General features: G+C 36.4%; 1 protein-coding gene and 1 long non-coding RNA gene across 4 annotated transcripts in view; both read right to left on the bottom strand.

Annotated features, from left to right (window-relative positions):
• LOC129442957 (uncharacterized) overlaps nt 1-11,167 on the bottom strand; it is a 28,659-nt gene extending 17,492 nt beyond the window's left edge. The window contains exons 1-2 of the long non-coding RNA XR_008644038.2: nt 9,851-11,167; nt 7,939-8,022 (exon numbers count right to left, since the gene is read on the bottom strand). This is a non-coding gene — a long non-coding RNA (uncharacterized lncRNA). The remainder of the gene's footprint in view (nt 1-7,938; nt 8,023-9,850) is intronic.
• Nucleotides 11,168-12,605: 1,438 nt separating this feature from the next.
• Nucleotides 12,606-19,129, bottom strand: part of pard3ab (par-3 family cell polarity regulator alpha, b) — a 146,321-nt gene continuing 139,797 nt past the window's right edge. For all 3 annotated transcript variants that reach the window (XM_055203292.2, XM_055203291.2, XM_055203293.2), the window contains 2 exons: nt 15,386-15,507; nt 12,606-15,207 (listed from right to left, as the gene is read on the bottom strand). In XM_055203292.2, the coding sequence (XP_055059267.2) occupies nt 14,781-15,207; nt 15,386-15,507 (549 nt within the window). In that variant the 3' untranslated portion in view covers nt 12,606-14,780. The remainder of the gene's footprint in view (nt 15,208-15,385; nt 15,508-19,129) is intronic.

The raw sequence follows: 19,129 nt of genomic DNA, 5'->3' as shown, positions 1-19,129 counted from the left end.
ATATTATTTCAATAAATTCTTTGGCACCTTTAATCTGAAGGTGGTTAAATGCTTTAAATTTCTTTTGTAGACAAAAATATAGCTGTGCCAAACAGATTTATTACTGTTATTAGAAAACTTAAATTGGATTTTAAAATATACTACTCAGTGCCTACTCATCAACCTTTAAAACAGTACTACAGTATATGGTGTGATTGTGGTGTGAATTAATTCGGATGTACTACAGACACCATGTTGTTACATCACGTGACATACATCATCATAACAACGAGTTAAACTATAGCGCAATTTAACCACAAGGGACAGCTTTTCACCCAACTATATAGTAAGTAGGTGGTTTTGGATGCAGGCTTAAACTGAATATTAATGGAAAAGCAGCCAATAAGAGCCAAGAATAAATGTGAATGTGAAATATTCTTTAAATATCATCATAAGGTGAACCTTTAAGAAGTTTCTTGATCAAATGACATGAATACGGTTTAGCAATTTCTAGGCAAAGGGTGACTGCACTTTAGATGATAAAATATAAAGTTTTGTTTATTTTGGATTCTTTTAGTCTTTTCAACATAATTCTCACATGTACATTTGTGTAACACTGAAAAAACAACTTGTATTTTTTTAAATCCTCGTAACAATTTGCGAAAGCTTTTTTAATGTACAACTTACCTACTAAAATCAAATAAAATCTACTTAATAATGCATGAATAACATACACTCTAAAAACAAACGGTGCTATATAGCACCAAAAGTGGTTCTTTGCTCGTAATCATAGAAGAACCGTTTTTAGTGCCATATAGCACCGGTGAAGCACCAGTGAAGCACCTGTGTAGAACCAAATAGGGGCCATATAGCACCACTATAGCACCACATATGGTTCTACATAGCACTATTTGGTATATAAAATGTATGCGGTACAGTTTTGTTTTCTCTGTCCTACAAACTTTTTGTGTCACGATCTAGGCAGCCGGCAAGTTTCTCAAACAGACTGTGAGTGACACACAAAGCTGTCATGTGTAAGTGGTGACACACTTCATGCGTGACCGGTGACCGGTCCATGGTGTACAACATGGCCGTCACTCAGCACAAATAGGCCCATTATCAGCATCCAATGCTTTTAACACATCAAAAGAAAAATCCATCTTCACCGATTTACCGATCATACATTTACCCTAGGGTAGAATATTCTCTAATCCTTAACTTCATCCCACCCCTTTCCATAACTCCAGTAAAACTGATCTCTGATCAGAATAAAACAGCATGTTTATACTGTGTCATACTGAAGCAATTCCAGCATCATATGACTGTAAACTTTGCCTAGAGATTCAAAATGAGGACAAATTTCTGCCAGCGGGGAGAAAGAGATGAATTGGGTTTGTTGTTATGGGCAGAATAACATTTTGTAAGTGCGATTTCTAAGGATTTTAAAAGTGATACTAAGTACTGTTTATAAGCTATAAGGCTCTCCTGATTTTGCCAAGTGGTTGATGTCCCCAGGGCAACATTATGTTGACCCTGGGACAACATTTCAATCAACCAATCAGATTTCAGAAATATGTTTAGAGTTTGTTTTAAGTTTAAGCTTACAACCAGGATTAGCTGTTTCTAGACCATTGTTTTTTACTTATCATGTCCCTCTGATGTTACGGTTTGGTTATGGTTGTTTTCATTGTATTCATTATATAGTCTCATTTTACACAGTAACGTTAGCTTAGTGTAGTTTTTGATACGCTATCTATGATTTGAACTAAGGTAATCTACTTGTTGTTTATTTTGCTTGTTATCAGAAATAAACTACTCTTAAAGAACTTTGTTTTTTTTATTCTTTCTGAGTTTACCAGAAGTTACATTTGTTCCACAAAAGCCATTGGTTTATGTTGTTACTGCTGAAGACATGTACATTAAGGTGTTGTTTAATGTTTAGATCATGATTTTCATGTCACAGGTGCATTACCATCATGGTGTTTTGTATTTGTCTGCATGTAATTGTAAATCATACAATACTTTGCTGAAATATATTGTGAAAAAGAGTAAAATAAAACTTTACCCTAATGCCTAAAATCTTTTTCACCTTAATTTAGAGTTGTTCATGTGTTTTTTTATATTATGATACTGTGGACCATAATATTCTGATTAGGCGTTTAAAACTCACATTTGGTATCAAGGGTACAGTATTAAACTGGTTTAGCTCATATCTTAAGGACAGGTATTTTTTCTGTGGAGATTGGCAAATTCTCTTCATCTTCTTCTCCTATTCTTAGTGGAGTACCTCAGGGTTCCATCTTAGGCCCGCTTCTTTTTAACTTATATATGTGTCCGCTTGGGGATATCATCAGGAAGCATAATATTTTATTTCATTTTTATGCTGATGATACGCAACTGTATTTGCCATTGAAAGCCGGCGAGTCCATTCAGATTCTTATGGATTGCATCCGGGACATAAAGGATTGGTTATCTATTAACTTTCTCTGACTTAATGAGGACAAAACTGAACTTATTGTCTTTGGCCCACAATTATCAAGAAATAATCTTATTACGGAGTTAGTTAATTTCATCCCAACAGTTTCCTCCCAGGTTAGAAATCTTGGTGTCATTTTTGACTCTGAACAATGTTTAATCTAAACAAATTAATTCCGTGGTAAAGAATAGTTTTTATTAGAGCCCGACCGATAAAGGATTTTGAAGGCTGATACCGATACAAATGTTTGTTGGTTTTAAAATCCGATATTCCGATATATCGGCCGATATATTTTTTCCAGAAACGCGCAACAAAACATTTTCCTAACATAAGTTATTCATAGTTATTTATGAGTTTTAACTAAAATAATATGATAATGCATTTTAAAAAGAAACTTGTTTCTTTTATTGTCTCGTGACCAACTCACCATGAACTCACTTAATCGTTGTTCTCTCTGCCCAACTTTGGCTGGATCAGCCGGTTGCAGGATGTGTGACGCGTTATACACGAGTGTTGCCAACAGGGAGGTTGTAAAGTGCCCTCATGACATGGTTGAAGGCTGTTTCGTACGTTTTTTTTAAAATATTCATTTATCGGCCATTATGAATGCCGATACCGATAGTTTGGAAAATGCCTAATATCGTCCGACAATATCGGCCTGCCGATATATCGGTCGGGCTCTAGTTTTTATCAGTTACGGTTAATTTCAAAACTAAAATCATTTTTGTCATTTCACAATTTGGAGAAAGTTATTCATGCTTTTATCACTTCACGCTTGGACTACTGTAATGCATTGTATTTTGGTCTTCCTCAATCATTGCTTGGTCGACTACATATGGTCCAAAATGCAGCTGCAAGGCTGCTGACCGGGACAAAGAAATATGATCATGTTACCCCAATTTTAGTCTCGCTCCATTGGCTCCCGATTCATTTTAGAATTCAATTTAAAATTCTCTTGTTTGTTCTTAAAGCTCTTAATGATCAAGCTCCCTTATATATTACAGACCTTCTTACACCCCTGGCTTGCATTACAACCTTAAGATCTGCAGACAGGGCTCTTTTATCTATCCCTCGTTCCCGTCTAAAATCTAAGGGAGATATAGAGCCTTTGCTATTGCCACCCCACGTCTATGGAACAACTTACCTCTGCACATCCGCCTTGCACCTACAATTACTATTTTTAAACTTATCTTTATTCCTTGGCATTTTAATCTTTTACTGATGCTATTTCTGTCTTAACTCTTTTGCTTGTTTCTAGTTTTATTACTCTTGTTTTTACCCTGTACAGCTCTTTGGGTTACACGATATTTTAAGGTGTCACTGTTACATTGTAATTATATATTTAAGTACCAAGTAATAATCATCAACAACATGTACTTACTGTAGGGTTGGGGTTAGGAATAGGGTTTGGTTAAGGATTGGTTGCATGTACTTATGCATAATTAACTGTTATTACTATAATAATTACATGTAACATGTGTAACAAAGACATCGTAAAATAAAGTGTTACCGCACTTTGGATAGCTCTGCAATCATAAAGTTTAAACAACTTAATTATACAAGTCAATTTAAAAATTGTGATAAGTTAACTTAAATGAGAATAACAAGTTGAAATTGTTGAACTTAATTTGTTAAGATAAATAACATAAAAATATATGTTGATATGATATAATTTATCACAGTGTAGTAGAAGCTACTTTAAAATCGTAGTTTTCTAAGCTATGCTATTCATAAAAAATCGGAATTTTAGTAGCCTTGCTACCTATATCTCATAGGATCTTGCAATGTCTGCAAAACTATAGTAAAAGACTGCTAAATGATGGAAAAGATTGGTATGTGCCATAAAAGACGAGAATCTGGATTATGGAAAATCGGTTGCTTGGGACAAAAATATGAAAGCAGCGACTGACCATCAGAATCAATGTATACCAGAGAGCAGTATAATAATAGATTACGTAGCTGGATATGATAGAAATGTGGATTTTTAATATAGAATTGTATGTCAACCCTTCCTCCACCTTAGAAATCATTCTGTGAGCAAAATTGAAATTGGAAATCTAATAAGAGCACTTTTCATTGACAACCGCTGGCTGAGGACAAAAGCTCTCGGCTCCGTTACAGCTGTGCTGAGAATCAATCTCTTCAAGTGCATTGAATAGCCACAGATATCTGACAATACCTCTCTGACATAAAGACTATTTTCAGTACAAAAATTGAAAAAGAGAGATGGTGGTGCCGTGGTGGGCTGTTTGTTACTCGTGTTCATTAACCTCTGCAATCTTTCTGCTTCGTACAATGGCAGAATTATTAATTCACTGACTGTGTGAGGCGGGCACTGTGATGAATGAATGGCAGAGATAACAGACTGGCCGAGACTGTGCTGCCCCAACGCAATGAATAAAAAGGCAAAATACAGAGTCGAGACACTTTCTAACAAGATGTAGTTTTGGAAAATTAGGTATGGCAAAAAGACAAAAATGTTAATACAGGTGAATGAATGGTGATTTTAAAATGTAGGGCTATCTTTCTTTCTGACATTCTACAAAATTTTGAATATTATAATACTGTAGCTGTGATTGATTTGAATTTTAAATTTAAAGGAAGAGAGAAACTCAATCCACAGTTTTGAATATCCTAAAAATAAAAGTTCTCTAAAGGTTCTTTGTCATGATATGGTTGCTTAAAAGGTTTTTTGTAGAGGAAAAAAGTTCTGCAGATTGAAAGAAAAGGTTCATCGGGGAAGCAGAAATGGTTCTTCTATGGCATTTGCAATAAAAACTTTTTTGCACCTTTATTTTTAAGCGTATAAGCAGTCAGCAGTGACCAGGTTGTTTGAGAAAAACAACAGAAGCTGATGACAGATGAATAATTAGAGTCTTGAACAAAGAGCACTAAAATAATTAAAAGTGACATCACCAACAACTTCTAGACAACTGGGGTGAGAGTCTCGCGATCATCTGTTCACAAAAGACTTCCAGTGCAGAAAGGCAAAGACTACACAGCGAGGTGCAAATGAATGATCAAACTTAATGATTGAACAGAATGGCTGGATTAGAATTTGTACAAATAATATTTATGGAAACATAAGATAAAATTTAACCTTTCTCCAAATGGAATGCAAATGGTGGAGAAGAATAACTACACAGTGAGAATAAAGGAACAAAAAAGGTACACACCTTTTAAGTCGCTGGGATGGTACCCTTAAAAGTTCATTTTTGTACCTATAGACGGTTTCATCAGACACACGTGCGCTGACGCGATAGACGTCTGGATCCAAACTTTACCTCTGGTTTTGTTTTTTTTAATGGTGTGACTAGTTGCTAAATTGATCTCTTGAACAAATGCCTCGTCTAAAATAACAAATGTTTTGTTTTCCTAGGTAATCTATGTGTTGTTTTTTTGCTTGTTATACAAATAAAGTATTTTTAAAGAACTTTGTTGTTATTTATTCTTAGCGGAGTTTACCGGAAGTTACGTGCGGACCACGACAGCGCTTGTTTATGTTGTTACTTCTGAAACTGTCTATAGCAGTGCTTCTCAATTATTTTCTGTCACCCCCCCCCTAGGAAAAAGTAAACATTTCGCGCCCCCCCAACTCTCCGCCGCGACTGTAAATAGTATAATTTGTCTATAAAATTACACATCTGCAAAACATTGTATCCTTATTAACATTAAAGAAAACACAAAAAAAATATCAATCAACTTACAACAAAGAATAACTTTATTAACATTGTTTTTTAGTCTGTAACAGAAAAGACTAAAAATGCATCAATTTGCCTGAAATAAAATAAATCAATCCTTATTTACAGTATATTTTTTGACCATTTGATACTAAAAATTAAATTAAATCTAATCAATAAATTATAATCAAAAACTCAAGCGGCTTATCAGCGTGTTTGGGTTGTTATGTCTTTAAGTGACGGTGCAAAAAAAATCACTTCCTGAAAAAGTATTTTTCCCAGGTCTCACGCGCCCCCCATGGTGTCGCTTCGAGCCCCCCCTGGGGGTCCCGCCCCACTATTTGAGAGCACTGGTCTATAGGTATACAAAACAAAACATTACAATATCCTAGGACCATTCAGGACCTATTGTGGTACCTTAAGGAACAATGTTGTAAGAAATGATTAGAATTTTAGAGGTACCTTTAAAAGGGACACAATATGGCAAATAAATAATTTTTCAAATATAATTTCAAAATATACTAAAAATTGGCCAAAATATATTTACTGAAATAAATTTTGAAATATGTTTACAAAAATATGTTTTTTGTCCATTTGTATATTTTAAATATATATTTGACAAATAAATAGAAAATACATTTTAAAGCATTTATATTGGAAGAAAAATTTAATTAAATTCAACTGCAAAATATTCTTATAATTGTATATTTTATACATACCTTAACTAATACTACATTTTATACTTGTACTTTATACATTTTATACAAACTTTAATATTTTGGCCAGGGGAAAATATAATTTTTGACATAATGGGTTGTAAAATTAGAAATGTATTTGTTGCCCCTGAAATACATTTTGAAATATATTTTAATATATGTAGGTTAAAACTAAACAAATTAAAAATATATTTAATTAAGCTTTACTTTTTACAAAATGTATTTACATATATTTAAAACATTTTTGACAAGATAACATTTTTTCTGTACGGGAAAATAGATTCTTAAGGTATAATAATGTACCCTTAAAAATACAACGTGGTGTTGTTAAGTCTAGCTGTAAATTTTATTTTTGACAGTGTAAAAATATGGCAAATATGGCTACCTCTGAAACAGACTCCTCTTTACGAATTATGTTACGAATGATAACAACAGTAAAAAGGATTTTATAAGTTGGTGTTTTTTCCTAAGATATGACATAAACCACAAACAAAAACAAATATATCCTGATTTGCAAAGTAAAGCATTTAATCTAAACCAATAACCCACATGCGCATAAAAAGTACACTGTCAGGAAAAAAATGACCCAAAAAGCAGTCACTGATATAGTAGTACCACTTAAAAGGTGCCCTAATGTGTACCATTATGCACTTTTGAGGTACTAATAATAAACTTTTTAGGTGCAAGTAACAGCTAGACACATTTTTTTTCTAATTTTACATTAAACTGTCTTTATTTTTATGAGAACTCAAATGCTTTGTTTTATATTAAACCTGAAAACTTTTAAAATGATATTTTTGGCGGGTTTTCCTGTGTTTCTGCATTTTCTCAGAGATAAGCTTTCATACAGCCTGTAAAATACGTGATGTTTCTCTCAAACGCGATGAAAGAATTGGGAAGAATAAACCCTTTGAATGTAGCTTTCTGCCGCCTCAGAGACTATTCAACTGTCCTTGTGTGTGTTAGAGATAACATAAGAAATAAAAAATAAACATGAGAAGTGTGTGTGTGTGTGTGTGTGTCTGCCCGTGTATAATTAGTACATCTGTTGCTTCTGTACTGCTTAGAACCCAGGTGAGAGTAGCACCTTCAGACATCTGGAGAGAGGAACCGCTCCATCTGCTCCTCTCCAACTCTTCCTTTTTTCTTTCCAGTTTATTCTGCTGCTTCCCTTAAATTCAAAAAGCATTAGATTAAACATCCATTTATCATACCACAAACAAAAAATGATGCATCTATCATTTCTCATATACAAATATAACAAATGTATTACTTTAAAATTTTGGGAAATACAGTGCACTTAGTCAATTATCTGTATGAAAGTGGCATCAATTTTGATGGGCAGACTTTCAACTCACTTTTAATCTCTAACTTTGCATTCTTAAGAGACACAGTAAGCACAAAATAATGTCAAAGGAGTAGGATGTCCAACTACTAATACAATGACAACACAGAATTAGCTGTAGTTATGCAGCTGTTTGCCAGTAACTTACTGTAGATTTCAATTTATGTTATTTACTGGCAACAGCTTGTTGAAAGTTAAATTAACATTTAACATGAACAAGTCTTTGTCTTTACCGAATTAAACTATAAAATAATAGCCTTATGCAAGCATTCTGGGAATTAGAAATCTTAATTAAACTTTTTCAGTTTTTTCCTTCAGAGTTTTGCTTTGCATGAGGCTGATATTTTAGTTTTATTCTGTAAAGATAAAAACTTAATGTTTAATGTTCATTTAACTTTAAATAAGCTTGCCAGTAAATAACAACTATAAATTTACAGTAAGTTACTGGCAAACAGCTGCCAGTAATACTGTAATTTCTACAGCAATAAAAACAAAAAAATGACAACGAATAGTGATCCAAGTGATTTTTGTTACGTACCAGGGCTGGGTTTCCCGATAACGATTGAACTTATCACTTAAGAGCGCTTTCTACGAACTACTTTACGAACATTCGTTGTTCATTTACGTGCGTATCCCAAAGATGCACGTTTAACGATCGCTCGCAGCTGGGTTTTAAGTGCTACTTACGAGTCGCTATCCGTTTGTCAAGTGCTGAAATGTCACCAATAGAAGCTTGTTTAGGCTAATTATTTTCAGCCGATGTGCACTAATACTTTTAATATTATTATTCATAATTGTTCAAAGACTTTTTAAATGTTTTAATAATTTGGGCATAATGAAATATTACTTTCCGTATTTAGTTAGGAGTCGTCCCACTGCGCATTTAATATTTTAGTTTAGATTATTATTATTATTTGTTTTTATTATCTATGTTAATTTATTATTGTGGATTATTGCATTGTACCGTAAATATTTATTTGGTTTCTTTAATTAGATGCAATTTCCCATGATTCGTACGATCGTTTTTACGATCTACTTAGCCTTACGATGCTTTTGGGAAACCCGGCCCAGCACAGAAATGCACGGATTTGAAAAGCTCTGTGTCCCTGATTGGCCTAAATAATTCTGACGTCAGACGGAAATATGACCCTCCTTACCATGTTTGAAAGATTCAGACACGATGCAATGCTAACAGGAGTTTACTTACAGGCTGTGAAGTGGGAGGAATTATGATAATGTCGGTCTTGTCTACATCACCAATCCCAGGAAGTAAACTGTTGCCTACAATCCGTGTGTTTGTTGTAGTCCAATAGTTAGTTTCTTTTGCATATCGTTAACATTTTACTAACACACCTACACACCAAAGGAAATGTAAAATCGTGAATTGGACAATAGGTGCTCTTTAAAGACCCTCTAAGTGCGTCTAACATTTTTTTCTCCAGACTCCTAATAGATTTTGTGCAGAAAGCATTCAATTAATATCATCATCTCATTATAGAAGTGTCATTTAGCACCTTTTGCATCTGAGCTCCTCAACTGCTTCGTGTTTAGTAGTGGACTAGTTACAGTTTTGGTTTGTGGAGAAAGCCGCCATACCTGCAAAAAATGTAACTTTTATCAACTGTCAAGTAACTTCCTAAAATTCAGTACATACCTTGAAAGTCATTGAATCCACCAGCACGAGTAACTGTGTGGACTGCAAGTTCTGCTTAATAGGACAGTTACAAAAGTTACAGTAGCAAAAGATGCAAAAGTTTTATAATCCGGATGGCAGACATCAACATAAAGTGAACTTTAAAAACTGTCTGAAATGTCAGACTCGAGAGAAAAGTAGATGATTAATGGACTCTCGCACAAACACACAACCGCAGTGTGTATCCACAAACAGAAGAGCATCCCCTTCCTTTATTTTACAGGATTTTTTGTTTCAAAAACATCACAATTTTCTGAACAGCATATAAACAACAACATAACAGACGAATGATGCACAGGCTGAAAAACACTGAAACCGAAAACACTGTACAGAGCTCTGTAAACAAAAACTAACATCAGAAATAAAGAAACACTGTATCTCTGACCGTTCATGATCTTTGAACTTTAAAAAAAACACACACATTGGAGATTGTTGTCTTGATACACACATAAATATTGAATGTCTACATGTGACACTTCATTATTAAAACTGCTATTAAGGTTTGTAAAATGTGATGTTTAGAAAGGTGCAAAAGAGGTTTCAATTCATTTGAAGAGGTAAAGATAAAACCGACTTACAAAGATCAGTATCAAATTCTCAAACTGATATGATTTCTGAACAGAAAACAACAAGAAATCAAAGCGTCCTGATTGTTTGGAGTCGTACTGAGGCTCATTTCATGTTATAATCTTGATACCCACCCCCCTCTCTACACACAAACACAAGCAACCATCTGTGCCTGGGCAGCAGAGTGTGTTTCGCACCATGTGTCATACTGTTATGTGTCAAGCGAGCATCGGCTTGCTCATATGACCCTAGCACACATTTACACAGAGAGCGTTGACCTAGCCTGTTAAAGTCTGAGAGCATCTCGGCTCGACAGGAGTTTCTGATTCAGAGCCCAGAACTCTCAGAGTTTCTTTCTGCAGAACTTAAAAGTTGGAGCGTGTGATCTCTCAGAGCGCATCACTAATCCTGTGTTGCAGAGTCACCACCTCAGCATCTGTTAGGGGCGGGGCTGATATCCAAAGAGGAGTGTTTAATATGTAAAGAGGCGGAGCTGTCGTGACATCTCTAGCAGTTCGAGAGAGGGAGACGTAAAGATGTAGATTTGTCATGTTGAAATGTTGTTTTGTATTTGTATTGGTTGTTTTTTATATATTTTCTTCAATAAAAAAGTATAGATGTAGATTGTACTCCAAGTGTATGCATGTTTCAGCTCATTTATCGATTAAAGTATTGTTTACAAAGATTATCTGTCAATCTCAAGCGTGTGGTGTGTATATATGCAACCCTATTTCATGGCAATATGTACATATTTTACGAGGTGGCTAATTTGGTTTAATTCATACGACCAACATTCGTACATTTTTGTACGATTTGCTTTTTCCCCGTGACGTTGGAGTTAGGCGTGGGGTTTCGTTATAGATTTTTTTATGATTATCGCATGTTTTTGTACGATTCACTTCATACGAATTCATACGAATGGAATGGGCAAACTTGTGAAAACGTACAAATTCTAGTAAGATCAAGATGGGATATGTTTCGAATGAAGTATGCAGTATACACCAGATACTACTTCCTAGTGTTGGTGTATGAATATGCAACGCTACCTCTCGGCAATTCATAGGTTTTTACGAGGTGGCTAATTTGTATTAATTCGTACGTCCAACATCCTTACATTTTTGTATGATTTGCTTTTGCCCCGTGGCGTTGGGGTTAGGGGCGGAGTTTCCTTATAGATTTTTTATGATAATCATATGCTTTTGTACAATTTACTTCATATGAATTTATACGAATTAGCAAACTCGTAAACACTGCAGTGTACACTAAGTACTACTTCCTAGTGTGGGTGTATGGATATGCAACGCTATCTCATGGCAATTTGTACATTTTTACCAGGTGGCTAATTTGTATTAACGTGTATGATCAACATTGGTACATTTTTGTACAATTTGCTTTTGCCCCGTAACGTTGGGGTTAGGGGCGGGGTTTCATTATAGATTTTTTTATGATAATTGTATGTTTTTTACGATTCACTTTGTACGAATTTATACGAATTAGCCAACTCATAAAATACGTACAAATTCTTGTGAGTTTAGGCTGGGATATGTTTGGAATGAAGTATAGTACAAACTGCAGTATACACTAAAATTAAATACTACTTTCTAGTGTAGGTGTATGGATATGCAACGCTATCTCATGGCAATTCGTACGTACTTTACGAAGTGGCTAATTTGTATTAACGTGTATGATCAACATTGGTACATTTTTGTACAATTTGCTTTTGCCCCGTAACGTTGGGGTTAGGGGCGGGGTTTCATTATAGATTTTTTATGATAATCGTATGTTTTTGTATGATTCACTTCGGATGAATTTATACGAATTAGCAAACTCGAAAAAACTTACAAATTCTTGTAAGATCAAGATGGGATATGTTTGGAATGGAGAATAGTTAAAACTGCAATATACACTAAAATTAAATACTACTTCCTAGTGTAGATGTATAGATATGCAACGCTATCTCACGGCAATTCATACGTATTTTACGAGGGAAGTCGTATTAATTCATATAACCACATTTGTACATTTTTGCAAAATTTGGTTTTGCCCCGTAACGTTGGGGTTAGGGGCGAGGTTTCATTATAGATTTTTTTTAATGATAATTGTATGTTTTTTACCATTCACTTTGTACGAATATACTGTATACGAATTAGCCATCTCGTAAAATATGTACGAATTCTTGTGGGGTCAAGGCTGGGATATATTTGGAATGAAATATAGTACACACTGCAGTATACACTAAATACTACTTCCTATTGTCGGGGTATGGATATGCAACGCTATCTCATGGCAACCCATACGCATTTTACGAAGCGGCTAATTTGTATTAATGCGTACGACCAACATTCTTACATTTTTGTACAATTTGCTTTTGCCCCGTGGCGTTGGGGTTAGGGGCGGGCTTTCGTTTTAGATTTTTTATGATAATCGTATGTTTTTGTACGATTCACTTTGTACGAATTCATATGAATTAGCCAACTAGTAAAATACGTACAAATTCTTGTGGGATCAGACTGGGATATGTTTGGAATGGAGTATAGTACAAACTGCAGAATACACTAAAATTAAATAGTACTTCCTAGTGTTGGTGTATGGATATGCCACATTACAAATTTTACAAGGTGGCTAAGTCGTATTAATTCGTACAACCACATTCGTACATTTTTCTGCACGATTTGGTTTTGCCCACGTGACGTTGGGATTAGGGGCATGGTTTCGTTGTTACTCTTTTATGATAATCGTATGTTTTTGTACAATTCACTTTATGCGAATTCATACGAATTAGCGATCTCGAAAAATATGTACGAATTCTTGTGAGTTTAGGCTGGGATATGTTTGGAATGGAGTATAGTACACACTGCAGTATACACTAAAATTAAATACCACTTCTAATGTTGGTGTATGGATGTGCAACACTATCTCATGGCAATTGGTATGTATTTTACGACGTGGCTAATTTGCATTAATTCGTATGTCCAAGATTCGTACATTTTTGTATGTTTTGCTTTAGTCTGTGACGTTGGGGTTAGGAGCGGGGTTTCATTACTGATTTTTTTACGATTCACTTTGTACGATTCACTTTGTACGAATTCATACAAATTAGCCAACTCCTAAAATATGTACAAATTCTTGTAAGATCAAGATGGGATATGTTTGGAATGAAGTACAGTACACACTTCAGTATATGTACACTAACTGCAACATCCTAGTGTTGGTGTATGAATATGCAACGCTACCTCATGGCAATTTGTACGTATTTTACGAGGTAGTTAATTCTAGTAGCCCAATCTAAAATTAAATCAAGAGACGAATGTTAAAAATCACAACTGATATTACGTTTGGTTCATTTGTCATACTGGAATAGGAGTTGCAGTACATAGGGTGCAATTCATCATGGGAAACAGATTTTCATATATGCTTTATGTTTAATACTGCACACCATGTCAGTTGCAGTATGTCATCCGCTTACATACAAAGCTTGCATACCAAAAGTTTTTACATAGTATACATACTGTACAGCATACCGCACAAATGGTAAAATCACTGTAAAATTACACTATTCCAAACATAGCCGTGTGTGCACGCATGTGTGTTTAGGAGAGATATGGGAGTCAATCTCTGTGACTGAAGTTTCGCACAGTGGCCTGTCAATGCAGGGGCAGCTGGTGTGGGTGATGAAAAATTCAGTGTGGGTCATCTGGGAGATCAGACACACACGCACGCACTCACGCACACACCTGGCAGGCAGCAGTGGGTTGAGGATTCGGTGTATGAAAGTGCACTGAAAATTTAATGAGGAGCATCAGTTAATGACCAGCTATCTGTGACCCCATTTTGTTTTTCACTTTTCTCTATTTTTAAAGTTTCCTCTTCTGCTTTTCTGCCTGTCACTGTACCTAAATGTGTTCATTTCTTCGCACAGCAGACGTAACTACATCAAATACGAATACAGCTGATGTTTAAAATTCATCCAACACATCGTAGCAAAAATCCTTACTTCATCGTAACAGACAAAACTTCATTTAAACCTGTGCAAAGCAGAGAAAACTGCGTATTTTGATCTACTTAAATATGCGGTTCGACAAAAAAAGTGGAACGGTTGATTGTCAAGCACACAGAGCAAATCGAGAGCCGTCCCGCTACCGGATTCACCAGTGAGCTGTCTGATAGGGCGGGACCGCCGTAACATCATACTAAAAAGGCACTCAGGGAGGCGGAGTCTGGGTACAAAATGACACGCTAGTAAAAGTTTGCGCTTGTCAGCGCTTGCACACCATAGTCCTGTCCATCATGATAAACGAAGCAGAAAGGTCTCTTATTATTTTCCTCATGACAAAAATGGCCGCGCTTTCTCAGGTGTGTGGATGCGGCCGAGTCTAACAACCTGTGAAGGGGAGGGCGGGACATCTTGTCGGAGAGGTCCTTTGGAATCCTGGGATTCGTAGTCGATCCTCATTGACGCAACTCTTCCTTTTATTTCCTGTTCCCTGCGTCTTTGTTCCTGTCGGAGGAGCTCCTGGGCCTCCAGTAAGACACGGGCATTGTAGCCGCCACCCAATGAGGTCCCGGTGGGTGCAGGGGGAGCAGAGACACCATTCCTGTAGCTGGGGCGAGGGAAAGTACGTGGGAAAGATCGAGGACCCTGGTAGCTGGAGTAACGTCCACTGTCTTTAGCTGCCTGGAAGCCATCTACAGGTGGACACGGCCTCTCACATTCACTCTGTGTAGCCGGGGTGGGCGTCTTACGCGGTTGACTAGACATGGGAGAAAAGGAAATGGTGAGATGGTGTGTGTTTGTTGTATAAAACGTAAAATAAAATTATATTAGCGTATATCTGCCAGCGCAATGCTTAACCAGTTGAGGTACATAAACATTATTATGATGTTATGCCAACAGCCAATGACCGCAAAGTATCCCACACAATTACATACCGTGGTAGAGAGCTGTACTGCCTCTGAGCATGAGTAAAGGAATCTCGAGCTTCCTGTCTCCGTAACTGTACCTCCACGGACACCGAATGACGGCCAGATGTGGAGTGCGGACTGCAGTTGGACTGAAACGGAGATGCACGGTTTTAACACATGGAAGTAACTAAAAGGTGTACGAATTGCAAGTTTAGTAGAAAATCAAATGCACAAACATGCACATGCGTGGGTTATGAAATCACTCTGATGCAGACACACAAACACATTCATTCAGAGCACTTACCAGGGATCAGCGATGCATGTGTGTGTGTTATATGTGGATCTGTGCTTGAGATGGAATGTAACATTATAACTGCTCCTATAATCGCTGCTAATAAAACCATTTACCACTAATAACCCATAAAAAACATTTATGTAATGAGTTACACAATATTATCATTGCCTCATAACATTATTTTACATTATTATTATTTAAATGACCACATATATAAGAGATATAAAAAATATATCAATATATGTTTCAATATTTTATTCATATCATACACTGTTGATAGTAAAAGATTAATTGAAAAAAATACTTTGTAACGCCTAAAAAAGTTTTTTCAACCAAAATTCTCTCACTTTAAGTGAAAAAGGGAAAAGTCCCTGTTAAGCCAGATAATAAAGTCAGAAAAATTTGTTGTTAACCACCTAACCAAATTTGAATGAAACGGCAAGTAAATAAAATAAGTTATCAAAATTTTGGAAAAATAGGCACAGAAATGGTGAAAAACTTTTTAACGATCTAACTCTGCAATTCAGTACTACATACTGTAGTTTACAGTCTTTTTGGCGTGCTTCAGCAATACATTTCTAATAGTTATAATGTGTTTAAAAACAATTTTTAATATTGCCTTCATTGCCAAAGATAAATGTACAAAAGCTGTCACTGGGGCAGTAACATTTAAAAAGGTCCAAATAACATTTAGGTACAAATATGTATCTTTGAAAAACTAATATGCACTCTTTGGGTACAAAGGTGTACCTTTTTGAAACTGTTCTGTCCCATGTTTAAATATTTTTATTAAGCAAGTCTTTCAAATTTTCACAAAGTGAAAATGTATTAAGTTTATCAGTCCCTCCAGAAAAACGTAATTTTTTAAATATGCCGCACTATTGTCGCAAAAATTGCAGATTTCTGGGCGCAAAATATGCGGGGCTTGCATGATTTCATAATCCCCACATTTTCATAGCAAAAAGTCATATATCTTAGCAGAAAGTTGAAATGTTGCATTTACTTTTTACTTAACATAAGCGCAGCCATGTCCCCTGTTGCCATCGGAACATTATGAAGTGTCGTAATTCATGACGTGAACCTCATTGAAAAGTTACAGCAAATTTTGAAAGTTGCCGCAAATTTTGCAAGTTCCTGCAATTTCATCGCATAAATTGCATAAAAATCCCGCATATTCAATCGCATTTTTAAAGAAATCGTGCCGGAAGATCAAGGACTTTTGCCCGCAACAATCACAAAAAAACTCAGCATTTTTCTGAAAGCACTGGTTTATAAAATTTATAAGTATTTTTTAGTAGAGCAGTTTTCACTTTTTACAGTGTAGATGACACAATGGCCCTGTCCCAAATGGCACACTCCGGACTTGTGGTCCTCCTCAGAGTCCACACTTTGATGACATCACGTAGTCCAGACTTTAGGGACCCTTGATGCGAGTCCACGTGGGTGCACCGGACTCGTATTTTGGGACAGACTCGAGCATCACACCGGAAATAGGTAGGGAAGTTGCCCGTCAGTGTGAACTCCTCCCTTCCTTCGTCTGATTGGTCTGATTGCCCTTTCGCAAGGACTTCTGGGTTGGTAAAGTGCGCGAAGCCTGCTGCAGTGCGGGCTTCGCTGAAGGCCACATCAAGGGGGCAAAGGAGGCGCTGATGAGCACACTTCAAAACGTAAAAATGACAGATGGAACACCCTACGTACTCGTAGACTAAGCGAGAACGCGCAATTTAAGGCCACAAGACCGAAAGTCTACATGAAGTGCGCCATTTGGGACAGGGCCAATAAAACCATTTCTCACGTACATTACTACGCACAATGCAAGTGAACTTGTGTAGTCCTATACACATACATTTTTTTTTACAAATTTACAGGCAGTAGTGATGCGCAGGTCATCTCATAACCCGCAGACCCACAGGTAACCCACGAGTCGGTTAAAGAAAATATCCCTTTATTTGCAGGGTGGGCCATTATAAACAAAATAAAAAATATTTGGGAATATATATATTTTCATATTTTATTAGGTTCTTTGCTAAGGTTACAGTACGTAGCCCTAATGTAGCAACGTAACTTGTGAGATGTCCTTAAACCAAGGACAAGCAGTTCCCGCCACCAGGCACAACTGCAAAACAAACGATTATGTTTCCAAGCACTTTTAGGCTGAAATAAAACCTGTTTTCACTTACATTACAATGTATGTTTATTTAATGGTCACGGGTGGTAAAATAGATACTGGGGTGTGGGGTGTGCCAAATAATTTTTTTAAATGCTGCACCAGCGAGTTGGAAAAACCCTGACCCGTGCTCAACTAATAAGCGCTATTTAAGGTTCCTCAGCTTGACACAGTAATGGAAAAATCCCAGTTTTTAGGAAAAATCCCTTGGGTTTTCGTAAGAAATTCCTTGACATTTGAGATGTCTTCAAATAAATGCCTAGAGGTTTAAATTTACATTTATTTTTTTAGTAGACGCTTTTATCCAAAGTGACTTGCAGTGCATTCAAGCTATACATTTTTATTATGCGTTCCCTAGGGATCTCTGCACTGCCAAAGCAATGCTCTATCAATTGCCCTACAGGAACTGAGGTTCTCCAGGGGGTTCCGGCAATGTGGAAAACTGAGGAATACTATAAGGAGTATTATGATAATCATTACAATCTATTTAATTGTTGTTATGCTGTCACATGCAATGTTTCCTATCCGTCTCCAGCAGTGCTGATATTATTGCTCAAAGATCAGATCCAGTGTTTGACTCACATCGTGGACACAATCATGAGGCTGGATTGACGACACACAGATGATGTTAGATGATTGTTAGGTACATGTAGATGAATGACAGATGATCATTAAATGAATATTAGTTCATTTTATGGTGAAGGGGGTGATAACATAATTAAGCGCAATGTAATTCATTAAAGAAACACAAATTCACACACCCTGCTTGGCACCTGAACATAAGAGCGTAATTATAAACAATAAAAGACTCAGAGTCTTTCTCTCGCACACAGGCGGCTTTGTTCTGTTCTCAGAACAGTGTAGCGGCAGTAAATTGCTCATGACCCATAAGAATCCATTTCTTTTATGGCAACATTTACATTGAGTTCCCTGCTCTCGTCACGCTCTGTCAAACAGATGAATGCCGTCCCAGGCATGCTCAATCAAGAGCCGATCCACACAGAGAATTCCATTAAGTCTAATGAAGGTGAACAGCATGCTGGGATTGATTGACACAGCTTGCCGCAGCCACGTTGCCGTGGAGACAGAGGTTGAAGGCTGAAGGATGCGAGGAGCTGGGTCATTTAGCCCAGTTCATTAACACGCGCGCACACTTCGCTGCCTAAAACAACATCAGTGTCACAGGAACGTTCCATTTGTTTGCTAAACAGATTATGGCATTAAAGGTCTGATGTGAACTGGGTAACAGGGCGACGGATTTCGTAAGGCTGATGATGCTACGTATTTGTGATTAATCTGCAGCGGTTGA

This window comes from Misgurnus anguillicaudatus, chromosome 2, assembly GCF_027580225.2.
Source record: "Misgurnus anguillicaudatus chromosome 2, ASM2758022v2, whole genome shotgun sequence".
NCBI lineage: Eukaryota > Metazoa > Chordata > Actinopteri > Cypriniformes > Cobitidae > Misgurnus > Misgurnus anguillicaudatus.
This window is presented reverse-complemented; position numbering and strand designations above follow the sequence as displayed.